Source organism: Ruditapes philippinarum, unplaced genomic scaffold (genome assembly GCF_026571515.1).
Source record: "Ruditapes philippinarum isolate M1 unplaced genomic scaffold, ASM2657151v2 ctg16857_1_1_1_1, whole genome shotgun sequence".
NCBI lineage: Eukaryota > Metazoa > Mollusca > Bivalvia > Venerida > Veneridae > Ruditapes > Ruditapes philippinarum.
The window spans coordinates 1-18,620 of NW_026864834.1; the positions used below are offsets into that span (position 1 = coordinate 1).

At 33.9% G+C, this 18,620-nt stretch overlaps 1 protein-coding gene and 1 long non-coding RNA gene across 2 annotated transcripts; one reads left to right on the forward strand and one right to left on the reverse strand.

Moving 5' to 3' along the window:
- The first annotated feature begins 4,778 nt into the window (after positions 1-4,778).
- LOC132726968 (uncharacterized) lies at positions 4,779-9,100 on the forward strand. Its single transcript, XR_009625275.1, has 3 exons — positions 4,779-4,978; positions 5,486-5,548; positions 7,791-9,100. It is a non-coding gene; the product is annotated as an uncharacterized LOC132726968 (long non-coding RNA).
- Positions 9,101-16,597: 7,497 nt separating this feature from the next.
- Positions 16,598-18,113, reverse strand: LOC132726969 (palmitoyltransferase ZDHHC21-like). Its single transcript, XM_060712382.1, has one exon. The coding sequence runs from the start codon at positions 18,027-18,029 to the stop codon at positions 16,941-16,943; it is 1,089 nt and encodes a 362-aa protein (XP_060568365.1). The 5' UTR covers positions 18,030-18,113; the 3' UTR covers positions 16,598-16,940.
- Between the last annotated feature and the right edge of the window lie 507 nt (positions 18,114-18,620).

The window sequence follows — 18,620 nt, forward strand, 5'->3', positions numbered from 1 at the left end:
AAATGTAAGTGTAGACAACAAATATCATATCTTGATTTAAAATTGCAAGTACATTCATAAAGAACCTATATGTAGTACCTGGGACATAAGATAAGTATGTCCCAGGTAGTACTAAGATAAGCAAATGTCACAACGTTATTTTCTTACAACATCGTAACTGTCCATTTCAACGGAATGAATGAAAATTATAGCAGGCTAAGTCATATTATATCATATTATATTTAATAAATATTTATTTATTTCTCATTATAATCTATGTTTTATACAAACAAAAATAAATATTGCTATATTTGGGTGCATTTGGGTATATTTGGGTATTTCGTGCCGCCGCAGTATAATTGTATCGGCTATCTACTAGATCTATACTGTTTATATAATAGATCTACATAAAAGAATACGGAATAAATCTTGTAAATAATATAGTGGTTGGGTTGGGGCACAGGGATAAGATGTTTTCCCCTACTGCTAAACCAAAATCAATTAGATCTACTAGAGGTTTTTTTTGGAGTGTAGGACACATGCCCAGTGTTAGGGAACTTGGGTTATACTTCAAATAAATCTGGACAAGTATGCGCCTTCCACTTTTATTTCCTTGATAAGCATTGATAAATGATTCTCTGAAAATATTCATTTTATTTTACATTAATTTTGTACTGTACAATATATAGAGGATATTCAAGTTTTTTCTATAAATACATGATTTATTTTCATCGAGTGGTATGAAAATAAATATTTCATGAGTGGCGGTAGCCACGAGTGAAATATGGTAATTTTCATGCCACAAGATGAAAATAAATCATGTATTTATAGAAAAAAACTTGAATTTTCTGTTTATTATATACATTTTTCTCTTTCTGGACATTAAAATTTGCAAGACTTTTCCTTAAATTTTGAGTACTGGCAGAATTTAAAAGAAAGTACGTAGTCCGGCAAGACACCAGTGAAAATACGGAAAATATGTTTCACTGCAGTGAAAAATAAATTTTTACAGTGAAAATACGGAAAATGAAAATACGCATTTTATTTCATCAATATTTCTCAATATTTCATTTCAAAGTATATAATAAATAATAAACATCAAAACATTCATATCATCAATGAATCATATACGAATTACACAATAAATCAAATTAGAACTTTTGTACCTTTAAATTTAAATCTTAATGTAAATTATCTTTTAAAACAAATGCATTTGACTTGTCTCAATACATCAAGTTCTGGAATTAAACTGACGAGATTCTCAATAACAATGTTTCATGGACTGGGGGGGGCTTTTGTCCTACCTGTATTTTTGATGGGGGGGGGGGCTTTTGTCCTACCTGTATTTTTGATGGGGGGGGGGGCTTTTGTCCTAAGTGTATATTTCATGGGGGGGGGGCTTTTGTCCACCTTGTCATTTTTAGAGGGGGGGGTGGGCTTTTGTCCGTATCCCCAATTACTATGCTGCCGGTGGGTTTTTCCAACCATTGAAAATGGAATTTAGTATACCCACACATTTTATAAAATTTTCAAATTTAAGTTCAATTTAATACATGTGACATGCATGCTGGTATATAGCAAAGGCTATCTATAGGGACAGGTTTCTGTCTTTAACTGTTGTTAAGTTATGGTGCTGATGAAGAAGTGCACAGGGCATTTCTATCAGAGGAAAATATTAGCATTTTAGGGGGTTAGGGGTGGGGGTATAGAAAGGCATATATATCTGGAAATGGGTTAAATCATAACTGCCATTTTTTTCAAATACACATGTATGTCTGACTGTGCCCTGATGGCTGACAAATGACATAGAACTGGCTTGACTTAAATTCCATTACACTATAATATAAAGCATATATGCTGAGTTGATACAAAAAAAGACATGTAGTTGGAATATATATCAAGCTTATGTGGAAACCATAGGAACTCTGGAACAGGACCGCATATTGCGGCGCATAAATCCGAATCCGTACCAGGCTTTACATATTGTTTGTCCGACCTTTGAATATCTTTTCATATTATGCGAGCGGGATATATTATGCGAGAATAAAATGGTGGATTCCTAACTTGACCTGCGTGGGTCAGGTTAGAGCGCTAGCATTTCAGTTGTCAATAGTTGTCAAAGTGAACTCTGGAAACGTTAAAGAACATGTCAATTAATGAATGACTTAGGCTTGTTTCAATCATACAATATCCACAATATCTGTTATTGTAACTTCAATGGTTTGTTCAAGTCAACTGACTTGTTTAAAAACTATTTGGTGATTCTATTGGCGTCTAAATTTTGTTCATTATATATAATATATTTACGCTTAAAACCCCAAAAATATAAAATTTTAAACAAAAATTCAAGCTGAAATTTCCCAGAAATGCTTTTTAGGCTGATTTGAGACTATTTAAGATTTTTTTAATCATTTTGTATTTATTGCCTGAAACCCCTTTAAAATTTTCCCTTTTTTTCATTCAAAAAGGCAAAATCAGTTGGACCATATTACTTAAGTGTCTGTTTTCTCCATGTTAACAAATCAAAACACATATACGCCCATTATTATGCCACCTATACATGTCAAAAGACTCAACACCGTGAACATTATATCTGGACTATACCTGATAGTTGACAAAAATAACGGGAACAAAATTCTGAAAAAATAGTAATCAATTGTAGCCAAAGGGGAAAAACGATATCGATATATCATCAATATTCATCATGCGATACGATATCGATACACACTTTCACATATCGATACAAACTGAAAAAATTAATATTTCTGTTAGTTTAACTATACCCTACATATTTTGGCTCATAAGAGAAGTCACTTTTTTCTAGTTTTTGTGTCGCCTTGAAAAGGTGACATATAGGGGTTACTTTTGTCGGCGGCGTTGGCGGCGTCTGTGTCGTTGTCGGCGTCGTTGTCGGTGTCGGCGTCCCCTAAAGCTTGTCCGGAGCATAACTCAGTCACTATAAGTCTGATTGACTTCAAACTTGGTATGCATGCTTCTTTCAATAACCCGAAGTGCACTGCACAAGGACCGGTACTCTGCAGTTCTTATTTTTTGAGTTATTGCCCTTTGTTAATTTTCATACTTTATTTTTGACCGGGCCATTTCTCCTAATGTATAAAAGCCATGGACTTGAAACTTTATAGGATGATAGGTCTCATTAAGAAGAAGTGCAGTGCACAAGAACAGGTACTCTGCATTTCTTATTTTTTGAGTTATTGCCCTTTGTTTATTTTCATACTTTAATTTTGTCCGGGCCATTTCTCCTTAAGTATAAAAGCTATGGACTTGAAACTTCATAGGATGATAGATCTTATTAAGAAGAAGTGCAGTGCACAAGAATCGGTACTCTGCATTTCTTAATTTTTGAGTTATGGCCCTTTGTTAATTTTCATACTTAATTTTTGTCCAGGCCATTTCTCCGAAAGTATAAAAGTTATGGACTTGAAATTTCATAGGATGATAGATCTCATTAAGAAAAAGTGCAGTGCATAAGAGCTGATACTCTGCATTTCTTATTTTTTGAGTTATTGCCCTTTGTTGATTTTCTTACTTTATTTTTGTCCTGGTCATTTCTCCTCAATTATGAAAGCTATGGACTTGAAACATCATAGAATGATAGATCTTATTGATAAGAAGTGCAGTGCACAGAAACTGCTGCTCTGCACTTATTATTTTTTAGTTATTGCCCTTTGTTATTTTTCATATTTCATTTTTGTACTGGCCATTTCTCCTAAACTACATTGTTCACAAGGCGACACATCCGACTCGCGGAGTTCTAGTCTTGGTTAACTTGAACTTTAAACTCCGTTTTCAAATGTCAGTGACATTTTAGAATAACAGAAAAAAAACTTTCTGCTAGTTTGTAGTATTTGAAATGTGTAATACAAGTATGCATAACAGTGATAACACCATGATCCCAATTTATAACACATATATAAAATTAATGTTTTTTATTGTATCCACTGTCAAAGTCCATATATCGATGTATCGTGACGTCGATATTTGTCTCTCGATATATCGATACAAAATTTGCCATCAATGACAGCCCTATTAAAAGTGTATATTATGCATAATACTAATGTCTCTCTGGATTAGAAAATTCCCCATGAATGCTTGGTGTATATTATGTTAAATTCTCAATTTGAGTGCATGCTATGCATTTTTCCCAATTTGTTTGGTACCAGGCACGATTAACAAAGTAGGGGGGAAAATGCTGACACTGGGACCAGTGACTTTTCATAACATTCAGTGACTGCTAAGTAGCAATCTATGACTTTACAAAGCAACCAATGACTCCCATAGCAACCATTTACTTTCCATAGCAACTAGTGATATTTCATACTAACTGGAGACTGCCATAGCAACCATGACTTTCCATGATGAAATTGACTTCCCTTAATAACCAGTAATTTCCATAATGACCCTTGAAATACATTTCTCAAGAACATGTACCTATTATTTCTACCAGCATCAACTTAATCCTTAGTAACCAGTGGTATCCATAGCAACTAGTGACTTATTTTCCAAAGCAACCTTTATCTTTCCATAGCAACTGTTGGCTTTCTTTTCTTTTCATATCAGTTACAGACTTTTCATAAGAACCAGTGACTTCGATAGCAAAATTTTATTTTCTATATAGCAACCAGTACCATTAACTTTCATAGAAACCTGCTGGTCAGCTGGAATGGTAGCCACTGCAGCCTTTAAAGAGCCAGGCTTTATTGTTTAGCTAACAAAATTGATAATGGAAGTTTTATAAATGAAAGCTAGACAAAGTCTTATTTCAGAAATTTAGCAGGTTTAGCATTTATCTGTATTTATTTACTCTTATTATTTTCCTAAAATTTAAATACTATAACACAATTGAATTAGTTTGTAATGGTACAACAGTTAAAAAATAGTTGCTTAAAATTTTAGGGTCCAAGCCTGTAAACTGAGCCAAGCAAAATAGATGTGATGGAGGAGACAAGTGATAACAAACTAATCAAAAGAAGAAAATGTAAGTGAATTGACTTATCAAGTACAAAGTTGTTGTAGTGTTTAAGGGATTTTAGGGTTTTAACTTCTGCATGAATGATAGGATTTCAAAATGAATTGGTTAATGCTGCGCCACCATTAGTAGATGATGTTTTGCGTGCTGTACTTATGTCCCTCGGTCAAAGTCATAGCAGTGATGCATTATGTCAGGCATGAGCAGGTACCTGAGTAGATAAACCAACATTCTGTAAGCTTGTTTGATTTATGTAGTTTCCTCACATGAAAGTACACATAGTCATCAGTGGTATTCAAACTCAGAGCAGTGAGTTGCAAGTGATTTGAAGTCAACTTATCTAAGCCAAGCACACCCCATTGTCTGCTTATCTGAACTCTGTTCTTTGAATTGAATATACATCAAATATCTGATATTGGTTGAGACAGTATTGTTCCAGTTACTACAGCATTCCTTTGGACCACATTAAATATGCATTTGTTAATTGTTATAATGTAAATATTAACCACATTTCAGGTCATATCTTGGATAAAAATGGTTACCTTCAACAACTAGATATACTGGTCACAGTTAAATTAAGTAAGTACTTGTACAATATCTACAAAATGTGCTAAAATGATACTTTAGACAGTACTTTACCAAATACAATTCTCTTTGCCTGTTTTGTTCATCAACCATGTGAAACTCTATAGTCATCACAGTCCTCTTGTCTTGAGGAAATTTAAGATCAATTACTCTTTTATATATCACCTCTAAAGAGAGCATATATTTTGTTAAGTAAAAATAGCTTGGCCCTATAAAGAAATTTGTCAATGATTCCTGTCCTTAACCTCTCACTTACACAAAAAATAATGATGCAATAAAAAATTTTTATATGGACTATAATTAATATGCAATTGTAGATATAAATAATTATTAATCTTAAGTTTAGTTAGAAAATTTGTTTGAATAATTTGGCCTCTAAATAAATGTCTGTCTTTTGAAGGAAATGCATATCTTATTCAGAATTTAAATTTATTTAAGAATTATCATATGAAGTACTTTATTTATCAAATTTTGAAATATAAAAAAAGTAAAATAGTTTTTTAGCTCACCTGTCACAAAGTGACAGGGTGAGCTTTTGTGATCGCTTTTCGTCCGGCGTCCGTCCGTCCGTCGTCCGTCCGTCCGTCCGTCCGTAAACTTTTACTTTAAATGACATCTCCTCATAAACCACTGAGCCAATTTCATCCAAACTTCACAGGAATGTTCCTTTGGTGGTCACCTTTAAAAATTGTTCAAAGAATTTAATTCCATGCAAAACTCTGGTTGCCATGGCAACCGAAAGAAAAAACTTTAAATATCTTCTTTTAAAAAACCATAAGAGCTAGAGCTTAGATATTTGGCATGAAACATCTTCTAGTGAGTGTCTACCAAGTTTGTTCAAATAAAAGCCCTGGGGTCAAAATTGGCCCCGCCCCGGGGGGTCATTGATTTTCCCTATATGCATATAGTAAAAACTTAAAAAATCTTCTTTTAAAGAACCCAAAGAGCTAGAGCTAAGATATTTAGCATGAAACATGTTCTAATGGGTGTCTACCAAGTTTGTTCAAATAAAAGCCCTGGGGTGAAAATTGGCCCCGCCCCGGGGGTCATTGATTTTCCCTATATGCATATAGTAAAAACTTAAAAAATCTTCTTTTAAAGAAATCAAAGAGCTAGAGCTTAGATATTTGGCATGAAACATCTTCTAGTGAGTGTCTACCAAGTTTGTTCAAATAAAAGCCCTGGGGTCAAAATTGGCCCCGCCCCGGGGGGTCATTGATTTTCCCTATATGCATATAGTAAAAACTTAAAAATCTTCTTTTAAAGAACCCAAAGAGCTAGAGCTAAGATATTTAGCATGAAACATGTTCTAATGGGTGTCTACCAAGTTTGTTCAAATAAAAGCCCTAGGGTGAAAATTGGCCCCGCCCCGGGGGTCATTGATTTTCCCTATATGCATATAGTAAAAACTTAAAAATCTTCTTTTAAAGAACCCAAAGAGCTAGAGCTAAGATATTTGACATGAAACATCTTCTATTGGGTGTCTACCAAGTTTGTTCAAATAAAAGCCCTGGGGTCAAAATTGGCCCCGCCCCTGGGGGTCATTGATTTTCCCTATATGCATATAGTAAAAACTTAAAAATCTTCTTTTAAAGAACCCAAAGAGCTAGAGCTAAGATATTTAGCATGAAACATGTTCTAATGGGTGTCTACCAAGTTTGTTCAAATAAAAGCCCTGGGGTCAAAATTGGCCCCGCCCCGGGGGGTCATTGATTTTCCCTATATGCATATAGTAAAAACTTAAAAAATCTTCTTTTAAAAAACTCAAAGAGCTATGGCCAAGATATTGAGCATCAAACATGTTCTAATAGGTGTCTACCAAGTTTGTTCAAATACAAGCCCAGGGGTCAAAATTGGCCCCGCCCCGGGGTCATTGATTTTCTTTATATGTGTTTAGCAAAAACTTTAAATCTTCTTTGAAAAAACCCAAATAGCTAGAGTTGAAATAAAATAAAAGCCCTGGGGTCAAAACTTGCCCGGCCCCAGGGGTGTCATTGTTTTTAACTATATGTGTATAGTAAAAACTTTAAAAAAATCTTCTTTTAAAAAGCCCAATGAGCTAGAGCTTAAATGTTTAGCATGAAACATCTTCTTATGGGTGTCTACCAAGTTTGTGCAAATAAAAGCCCTTGGGTTAAATTGGCTCTGCAACGTTGGGGGGGGGGGGGGTTGGGGGGCCTATATACAGGTGAGCGACCTCAGGGCCATCATGGCCCTCTTGTTTGTTTATTTTCAGATATTGTTGTCAAGAAGATTTTCCCTATTCATCGTAGAGGAGCAATGGAACATGTGCTTAAACTTTGCATAAGTTTTGTTGAAACTTTCATTTGATATACTGAAGATGGTTGTTGAATATTGTTTGGTAACAATATCTATATGGCTATATGGCTGTAAAGAGAGATGTTGAAAGGTGCAATTTTAGTGCAAAAATGTGCATGTTTAACAACATGTTGAATGAACAAACATTATAATGCAGTAAAACACTAGGAAGCATTATGTTTTCAAAACTTTATAACAACTTAGTAAATGTGTCGGAATGTCCATATATCCATCCACCAAGAGGAGGTATATATCTACATGTTAGTGAAACTTAATACATTATAGATGGATAAATCTCATTAGGGGAGAAATGATGTGTTGAATTTTAATATGCCCGAAACAATTTCGGGCATATTATGTTATACCCCCTGGCATCTGTTCCTCCGTACGAACCCAGAGGTACTTGTGTGACTGGGTATCAGTATATAAATAACACATGGGTTTGTTAGTAACAGTAAAAATATCATCCCGAAGAAAATACTGTTACCCAAGGATGATTGTCCATATTATTATTAGGTAGAAGACACCTATTGATTTTGAGGTCACAAGATCAAAGGTCAAGAACTGAAAACAGTTTCCGGAGCATAACTTAAGTTCCATTTGGCACACAGTGTTCAAACTTCATAGTATGATTGTCCATATTGGGTAGAAGACCCCTATTGATTTTGGGGTCACAAGGTCAAGGTCATTATTGCCTTAAAACTGAAAACAGTTTCCGGAGCATAACTTAAGTTCCATTTGGCCCACAGTGTTCAAACTTCATAGGATGATTGTCTATATTGGGTAGAAAATCCCTATTGATTTTGGGGTCACAAGGTCAAAGGTCAAGGTCATTATTACTTTAGAACTGAAAACAGTTTCCGGAACATAACTTAAGTTTCATTTGGCCCACAATATAAAAACTTCATAGGATGATTGTCCATATTGGGTAGAAGACCCCTATTGATTTTGGGGTCACAAGGTCAGAGGTCAAGATCATTATTACTTTAAAACTGAAAACAGTTTTCGGAACATGACTTAAGTTCCATTTGGCCCACAGTATTCAAACTTTATAGGATGATTGGCCATATTGGGTAGAACACCACTATTGATTTTGGGATCACAAGGTCAGAGGTCAAGGTCACTATTACTTTAAAAGTGAAAACAGTTTCCGGAGAATAACTTAAGTTCCATTTGGCCCACATTTGGCCTAGCGGTGCTCTTGTTAGTTTTCAGCTCAATTTTTTTTAAGAATAAAAGAGTGTGAGCTATTGCTATGTACAGTCATGCCTTACTTTCTTGTTGTCATCCTAAAACTTTAACATTGGCAATTATTTCATTACAAAATGGATTCAATTTTCTTCACAACAACCCTTTTGACAAGACCTTCAAGTAGACCAGACTGAACTTGACCTTGAGTCTTAAAATATCTTGACCTTCCAAGTCACGGTGTCAAATGTTTAAACTATCAATTTTGCTTGATATTTGCTTATTTGGCTGTAACTTTGTTATTCTTTTTAGCTCACCTGAGCTTGCGTTTGAACATGGGTCATCTCAGATGAAAAACTAGGTCACAGGAGCTAAAAATAGAAAAATCTTGTTAACACTCTAATGGCTACTGTTTTCATCCAAATATCCTGGACTGAAAGTTTGTTTTGATGATTTTTATGTCAAATTTGAATATGGGTCACCTGGGGTCAAAAACTAGGTCACACTGCTCAAATATGGAAAATCCTTGTTAACACTCTAGTGGTCACATGTTTGACTCACCTGTCATGAAACTTGGTCAGGATGCTTGTCTAGGTAATTGCTCGGATGAGTTCGAACATGTGTCATCTCAGATAAAATACTAGGTCACAGGAGTTTAATATAATATGGGTTTGATGGGTCAGGTGAGCGATCTAGGGTCATTTTGGTCCTCTTGTTGGCTGTAACTTTGTAAGTAATCAACGGAGTATTTCAAACTTAGACAAAACAACCATTTGGACAAGACATGCTGAAAGGTTGAACAGACCTTGACCTTGAGCTTTAAATCACATTGACTGTCAAGTTCAAATTATTGAATTTTGGTTAAGTTGTCATGAGGGAACAGTTCCCTCTTACCGGTAACATGGCTCTAAATTTCTATATTACTGCATTTTATTCTATCAAATTGTTATACATGTATCTGTTTTGTTAAGGGGAACAGTTCCACTTTAGAAAGTTTGTTATAGATAAGTTTTGAAATTTATTTTTTATTTTGAGGAGGGAATGGTTCAGGTCCACTTTAGAAAATTGTTAAGTGATAAGTTTTGAAATTTATTTTTTATTTTGTTGAGGGAACGGTTCCCTCTGACTGGTAACCTGGCTCTAAATTTCTAAATTATTGCATTTTATTCTATCAAATTGTTATATATATTTTAAGGGGGAACGGTACCACTCTAGAAAAAGTGTTACAGATAAGTTTTGAAATTTATTTTTTATTTCGATGAGGGAACGGTTCACTCTTACCGGTAACATGGCTCTAAATTTCTATATTACTGCATTTCATTCTATCAAATTGTTATACATGTACCAGTTTTGTTAAGGGGGAATGGTTCCACTTTAGAAAATTTGTTATAGATCAGTTTTGAAATTTATTTTTTTATTTTGATGAGGGAACGGTTCCCTCTTACCGATAACCTTGCTCTAAATTTCTAAATTATTGCATTTTATTCTATCAAATTGTTATATCTGTTTTGTTAAGGGGGAACGGTTCCACTTTAGAAAAAGTGTTACAGATAAGTTTTGAAATTTGTTTTTTATTTCGATGAGGGAACGGTTCCCTCTTACCGGTAACCTTGCTCTCAATTTCTAAATAGCTGCATTTTATTCTATCAAATTGTTTTATCTGTTTTGTTAACGGGGAACGGTTCCACTTTAGAAAATTGGTAAGTGATAAGTTTTGAAATTTATTTTTTATTTTGATGAGGGAACGGTTCCCTCTTACTGGTAACCTGGCTCTAAATTCTAAATTATTGCATTTTATTCTATCAAATTGTTATATCTGTTTTGTTAAGGGGGAATGGTTCCACTTTAGAAAATGTATCATAGATAAGTTTTGAAATTTATTTTTTTATTTTGATGAGGGAACGGTTCCCTCTTACCATTTACATGGCTCTAAAATTCTAAATTATTGCATTTTATTCTATCAAATTGTTATATCTGTTTTGTTAAGGGGGAACGGTTCCACTTTAGAAAAAGTGTTACAGATAAGTTTTGAAATTTGTTTTTTATTTCGATGAGGGAACGGTTCCCTCCTACCGGTAACCTTGCTCTAAATTTCTAAATTATTGCACTTTATTCTATCAAATTGTTTTATCTGTTTTGTTAAGGGGGAACGGTTCCACTTTAGAAAATTGGTAAGTGATAAGTTTTGAAATTTATTTTTTATTTTGATGAGGGATCGGTTCCCTCTTACTGGTAACCTGGCTCTAAATTCTAAATTATTGCATTTTATTCTATCAAATTGTTATATCTATTTTGTTAAGGGGGAACGGTTCCACTTTAGAAAATGTGTCGTAGTTAAGTTTTGAAATTTGTCTTTTATTTCGATGAGGGAACGGTTCCCTCTTACTTGTAACCTTGTTCGTAATTTATAAATTATTGCATTTTATTCTATCAAATTGTTATATATATTTTAAGGGGGAACGGTTCCACTCTAGAAAATGTGTCATAGATAAGTTTAGAAATTTATTTTTTATTTCAATGAGGAAACGGTTCCCTCTTACCGGTAACATGGCTCTCTAATTTCTATATTACTATATTTCATTCTATCAAATTGTTATACATGTACCAGTTTTGTTAAGGGGGAATGGTTCCACTTTAGAAAATTTGTTATAGATAAGTTTTGAAATTTATTTTTTATTTTGAGGAGGGAACGGTTCCCTCTTACCATTTACATGGCTCTGAATTTCTAAATTATTGCATTTTATTCTATCAAATTGTTATATCTATTTTGTTAAGGGGGAACGGTTCCCCTTTAGAAAATATGTTATGTTAAGTTTTGAAATTTACTTTTTATTTCGATGAGGGAATGGTTCCCCCTTAAGCATAATGTATCTCTTATTACTGAAAAATTGCTTTATATTTATCAAAACATGTTGTATTCTGTACATGGCTTTTGTTCTTCGGGGGAATGGTTCCCCCGAAAACATTTGCAAAAGAAACAAAAAATAAAATTTGGATGTTTTCTTTAGCTGTTTGTCTTTTACTTTTCACAAAACAATACCATTACTTTAGCTGAAAATAATGTAAAAATAGTTCATTAAAAAGGGGAACGAGTGTATTTCCCCTTTTTAAAATATATCGAGTTAGTAGTTTTCTGAGTCTTTGTATTTTGCGAGACCGTTGCGAGTAGATAAATACATAGTCTCAGAAAGCTACTGCAACATAGTTATCCTTTTATTATATACCTATTTGTTTTAAGCGAAAAATGATTTTCAATATACTTCACTTTTATAAGTAATTTCAGAAAATAAATTATAAGTGTCATGAAATAAATTAATGAACACGTAATTTGCAAAACCGGCCATGCCTTTAATAATTTTGGTTCCCGTTGCCAAATGCTACGTTATACGCAGCTAAGATCAGAATCAACGTCAAAAATAGTCCGACACTTCCATATACGGTACCGTATTTGTCATATACATAATACTGAATTTTATATCCGTTGAAGCGTATATGCACTTCAAGATTTGCGTGAAATTTAGGAAAAAAATATGAGTTTATAATAAAATGCGATACGACTTATTTTCTGCTGAACAAATTACAATGCTGACAATGTGATACCAATCAATATAGTCGTCTACACACAATTCTTGTAATTTTGGAGAAGGGGGTCATTTTGAATGTATACTTTTGAAATATAAAATAATTGTTATTTATATTATGAAAATATTTATTCACGTAATTTGCATTTTATTAAGATTTTATAGTTAAGCATAATTTAGGCAAATATCAGCAACGTATTTTAACAATAAATAAAGATGAGTCATCTCCATAAGACAAATGTCCAATGCATGGGTAAACGGGTCTGACTGTACACCATTGACATAGACGAGTCATATAATATGCTGTGACGGGTAATATAAAATTTATGGACTTATGAGACAATTCTTCCATAGGACAATGATTTATTATCTGCTTGCTAGACAATATTCAAGGAAGAAAGAAGGAAGCAAGCAAGCAAGGAAGCAAGCAAGCACATAAGGAAAGAAGCAAGGAAGGAAGAAAGCAAGCAAGCAAGGAAGCAACAAAGAGAGATGGAAAGGAAGGAAGAAGGAAGGACGGAAGGAAGGAAGGACGGAAGGAAGGAAGGAAGGACTGTACGCGATCATACAAAACCTGAATCCAGGTTTATTAAGCAGAGCCATGTATTTCTTTATATTTTTTTTTAGAAGCATTGGTTTGGAGCGCACTTGTGTTTGCAAAAAAAACTTTGACATATTTTCAATATCTCGCTAACATCATGAACAGCCCATTACAATCTTAAATATTTCATCCTATTTATTTTCTCGTAACTATATCAGCGAGCAAACATAAGGGTAGTAGCCACTTGATGCGATATTACTATTGAACAAGTGCATGCAAGGATCTTTCCACTGGTGTAACAAGTAAATATGTTGTTGAAATATTGTTCCGTCGTGATACTTTGTCTTTCCGTCGTCAACGGAGAACCTGGAGAACCAAAATGTTTTTCGAGGTTTGACTATGACGAGAAAATGTTAATGAAACAGTTACGATTTGAAGATAAAGTTCAGAAATTTGAGGATTTTATAAACGGATTAAAGGCGCGAGAAGAAAAGGAGAAAGAAGAACGTTCTAAGTTGTTTGCCGCAGAGTTAGAGAAATACAAACAAGAGAATGTGGAAGAAATTGAACGACAGAAAAATGTGACGTCAGAAATGTTCGAAATTGTAGCGAATTCTAAGACGGAGTTTGAAAGTGTTCATAAGCAGATTAATGAGAAAATTAAAGGTCAGTTTAAAGAAAGTCATCTAGTGTCGGCTATGCTTGATGTTACATTTATCTGAACGGATCAAGGAAAGTGATAGCTTATACAGATCCACAGAGCGGTGCAGACTACGGAATTTACGGAGTTTCGACGTCAGTGTATTTAGAATTGAAGGTTGGAGATGTGGTGATGTTAGATAGATGCACTACTGGTATATCCGACCTCGTAGAATCATATACGACATTCAGTGGTCATTTAGAACAAGAAGTTTATTAACTTATACGTAATATTATACATGCATGTATTGTTTAGAATTTGTGTAGCAAAAAGAGGTCCGACTTCTTTCTCACTTGATATTCTAAAAGTTCGTATCCAAGTTTTAAATGATAAACAAAGGTAACCAGCTTATTTTGAAGATTATGTTTATTCGAAGAAACAGTGTGTACTTTATTCGATAAGACTTTTAAGTTGAGATTTTTATAAGAAATTTACCCTTTATAAATTTTGAAATGATTGATAAAAAAGCTTTATTTTGTTCAATTTTCAAAATATTATATTAATAGACTGGTTCGAATCCAGTTGTATTCCAATATAAGTTTATTTAAATCAAGTGACCCCTGGTTTGTAAAACTATTTTTACATTGTGATTACTATGATTACAGAATACATATAATGAAAGCGTGCAAGTATGATTCAGATCATTGCCAAACAAATAATAAACGCTGAGAAACAATTAATTATATTTACCTACAATATCTATGTATATTAAATAACTTAGACATTCTTTGTAACAATCTATCTATCTATCTAACTGTTGATTGGAAAAGCAAATAGACATTTACGGTATCAAATTGTCGACAGAAATTTTTTTTGTAGTTTCAAAGATTTAGGACAGTGTTGTTATTATTTAGCCAGTTTGTTGGCATAATATTGTATTATGTTTGTTGAATTGTCGTTGTATATATCTTTGATATTTATGTATTCTTATTTTGCTCGTCATTCAATAGAGAAATGAAGAATATATACAGAGCATTTCTTCTTTGTTTACTGACCAAAGCAATGTGACTGTTGTCTCCACTTGAATGACTTATACAATGTATTTGAAAAAGCAGCAGTTAAGGAGACGTCAGGATATGTTGAGTATGACAAGGATGAAAGGGAGATAAATACAATGTATGATAAATTTCAATTTGTTGAAGATGTATAATTTGTGCGATTCATTCAATACATTCTTCATTGAGGTATACTACTATACATCCGATCAACAAGAGCTTGGCTTAATTTTTAAAACTGATCCCAGGTCACATATTAGAATGACTGTAACGTAATCATTCATAGGGAACAACTTCCTTGTCCTGGTTTTGTTTGGGGTCCGCCTGGGCTCCTTGCCACTGGTTCTTGTTGCTGGGTCGTGTGGGGTTGCGTTCATTGAACGCCGCCATTCCTTGTTGATCTTCTTTATCATATTTCATATGGTTCACCAACATGTGCATCGTATAGAATGATCTGTCGTTTTCCGGTTTAACATATCTTTGTTAACCTCCAACATAAGGACGCTATTTTCAGGAAATTGAACAGTATTTTATTTGTATTTTTATTTCATTTTATTTTTTAATTTTGTTTATTTATTTTAAAATTTGAACTATAATTTTACCAGAAACAAGCACATCATCGAGTAAGACTCGAACCAATGATGCCTATGTTGACGAGTAGACACCTTAATCACTGAAGCACTGCTCGTAAAATTTATAGACTGATTGTACAAATTGAATTACTGTCAATTAGGCAAATTTCACCACGGCTTGAAGCTTAATAACAGTTTACTATATCTGTGTTACCTTACACATATATCTTGGTGATTCTATGCGACAAACACTTTCAATCGGTAACACTAACTGATTTTTCGTAATCGACTGGGAAAATTTTATCCGTATCACTTAAATTTAACAAAAATAACAAACAAAAGCAGTATTTGCATGTCCGTGTACTTAATTCTGAGTTATTTTGTGCGTTGAGATAAAATGTAAAATGTACGTACAAATATATGTTCAAGTTTGATGTCTACGAATTAGTGGATTTTTTTTCATTTTTTTTAAATGATTGGGGTTTAGGTCGCAACAACACAGTGCATAGCGAATTCTAGCATTGCTTGTGGGAGAAGACCTCAAGTGCTCTTCCATGTATTAATTGCATTAATTTAGGCACGAATGGACACCTGAGTAGAACCAAAGACGTTGCGTAAACTAGCTAGCTCACACGAAAGAATCCAAAGTCACTGTCGAAACTTGAACCACTGACGCCCCCTTACATTTAGAGTAAATGTAAATCAGCATTCACCTAGAATTGATTATTCTATAACGGTTTAAAATTCTATATAAATTTCGATTATTTTCCTTTATAAACTTTTCAGAGTACCTGTACAATTTCTGATAAGAGATATGGAGAAAAAAACAGTGATGGTTGTTTATATTTTTTAATTTATTTAGCATTCGACAAATCGCAAAATAAATATAACATACTTATTATATAAATTAGTTCTGACAGCTTTTTTACAATGTAATCTATAATTCGATCAATGCACTCAAAATATACATTTGTACTTCCAAATAATTCTTTACATAAAGTCACAGAGTTGTTGATTAAGTGATTTTAGTTAACGATAACTTTCGGTCACCTCTAATAGCTGCACCCAAGACATTAAAGTTTGTTTCGCTAATTTTTCGTTATAGTTTTCAATAACATTTAAATAAATAAAAAGTGTCATGCCCCAGGCAAGTGTTTGCCGTTTCCAAACTGTCCATTGTAGACCTTTTTCCGCTATGATTTCAGTCATGTTTCTTTGAAGTATACGTAATATTTTTACGAAATTATGTGGTAACATTGTGGTCACAATTTCTTCAATCATGTCGAGAAAAGTATAAAAGCTAAAAAATGTGCAGTTGGAATCGGCAAATACTTGTCTAGAACATGGTATACTCGTATGTTTATTATTCAAATATTGAAAGATATAACCAGAAATTAGCAAATACCTTCGAGTGTAGCCATTTGCGGTGACCCAATGTTACAGAAAACATGTGTCAAGTGATCACCCAACATGAAGTTTTATGATCAAGATCAAGCTTTTATTGTTGGCCACCTTACAGTATCATCTACTGGTTCATATATGAAATGAAGAGGAAACAAAAAGTTAAGTTTCCAATGGGGTCCGAACACTGACATTAATTTATCTTTTTTGCCCCTTGTATCTGTAATATAAATGTCGAAATCCATTTCAAAGGAAGTTTTACCCGTGCTTATACCGGCAACTATTATTTTCAGATATGTGTTGGCAATAAGTAAAAACAGTAACAGTAGCCATCCGAGCACTATGCAACATGCATATATCCAATCAATGTATCCGAATACTGCACGAGTTATTACTATTGGGAAAATCAAGTCAAAGTAACTGGTGTATGGAAGAATATCGTAGTAATAAAATGGCAGACAGTGTACGCTTGCAAATAAAGCGCCCATGAGAGCCCAAAATACGAATACGGTAAAATGTCTGAGATTCCTACCCCCAATACACACCCCGGTAAAATAACAGTGGTGGTCTCGCTTCATTACACACTTGTCACATGTTGGACAATGGTGACATCTTGGTGGGCGGGGTCTGTTACACTGTAAACACGAGGCCCACGAGAAATATGGGTATTGGGTCCTCTCGGGTGGCTCCGTGTGGGTTCTGGGTACTTTACTAGCGACATACATAAAGCTGTCTTGTGAGTCATTAATTTCCATGTTGAGTGATGTAGCGTCTTTTCGGGATCGCATGGTGCTGTCATTATGGTTATTGTCAACAGTGTGGCATATTTTCTGTCCAATTGAAATCCCGTCCGGAATAATACCGTCACGTGACGGCTTATAACTTGTATCAACGTATTTTATACACAACCAATTCACAGTTAATTGAAAAACTATGAAAACTCCAAATAATCGTAAGCACAAAATAACATTGTCATTATAGTTACTATACAGATATGGAATAGCAAATATTATTCCTACACTCGCGATGCCTGTCATGCCTGTCAGGAATATAGCCTGAGTCAAGTAGTCAAATATTCGCAGGTTGAAGTTTTGTACTCTAGGCGTAAGCATTTCTAAAATTTCCCACTTTGTTCGACTCAATGTGTTCTTGAATTTGACAGTATCGTTGCTCTGCATCTTTGAACTCTGAATGAATGAACAAATGTAACAGTTTATTAACACCCTTTATATACATTTTGACTAAGATATATGAATTATCAATGCGAGATAAACCTTGGAAACATAAACCTTTGAAAAAGACCTGATTCGCATTTTGCAAAATATTTATTTCTTTAGGTATTAATCAAACAAAAATGAAGCTTGTTTGACTTTCTGTTTCTTTTCTTAACAATTGCATGTGTGTATACACCAGGTTAATATTATAGTTTTACGTAATTGTTTTACATTTAATACTAGGAAGTACTAGCAAGCCACGTGCATATTTCAAGTAACCTAGTTTTGTCACAGTCGTTTTAAGTAGTTTATTTGGTTTCTACAGAATTTATTTAGTTCGATTGTGTAGGAAGCTATTAGCTTAAAAACACACTTTTCAAATACCTTTCTAGAATCAACCAGTACTGAGCAATGTGTGCTAAGTTTGTTGCTCAAGGAAACAACGACTTGTCCCTGTCAGGGTTTGAACCCATGCGGCTAGCGAACTTTGGATTACTAGTCCGAAGCGTTAACCACTCGGCCATGCCCGCCAGTAGAAGTTTATTTAATACAACA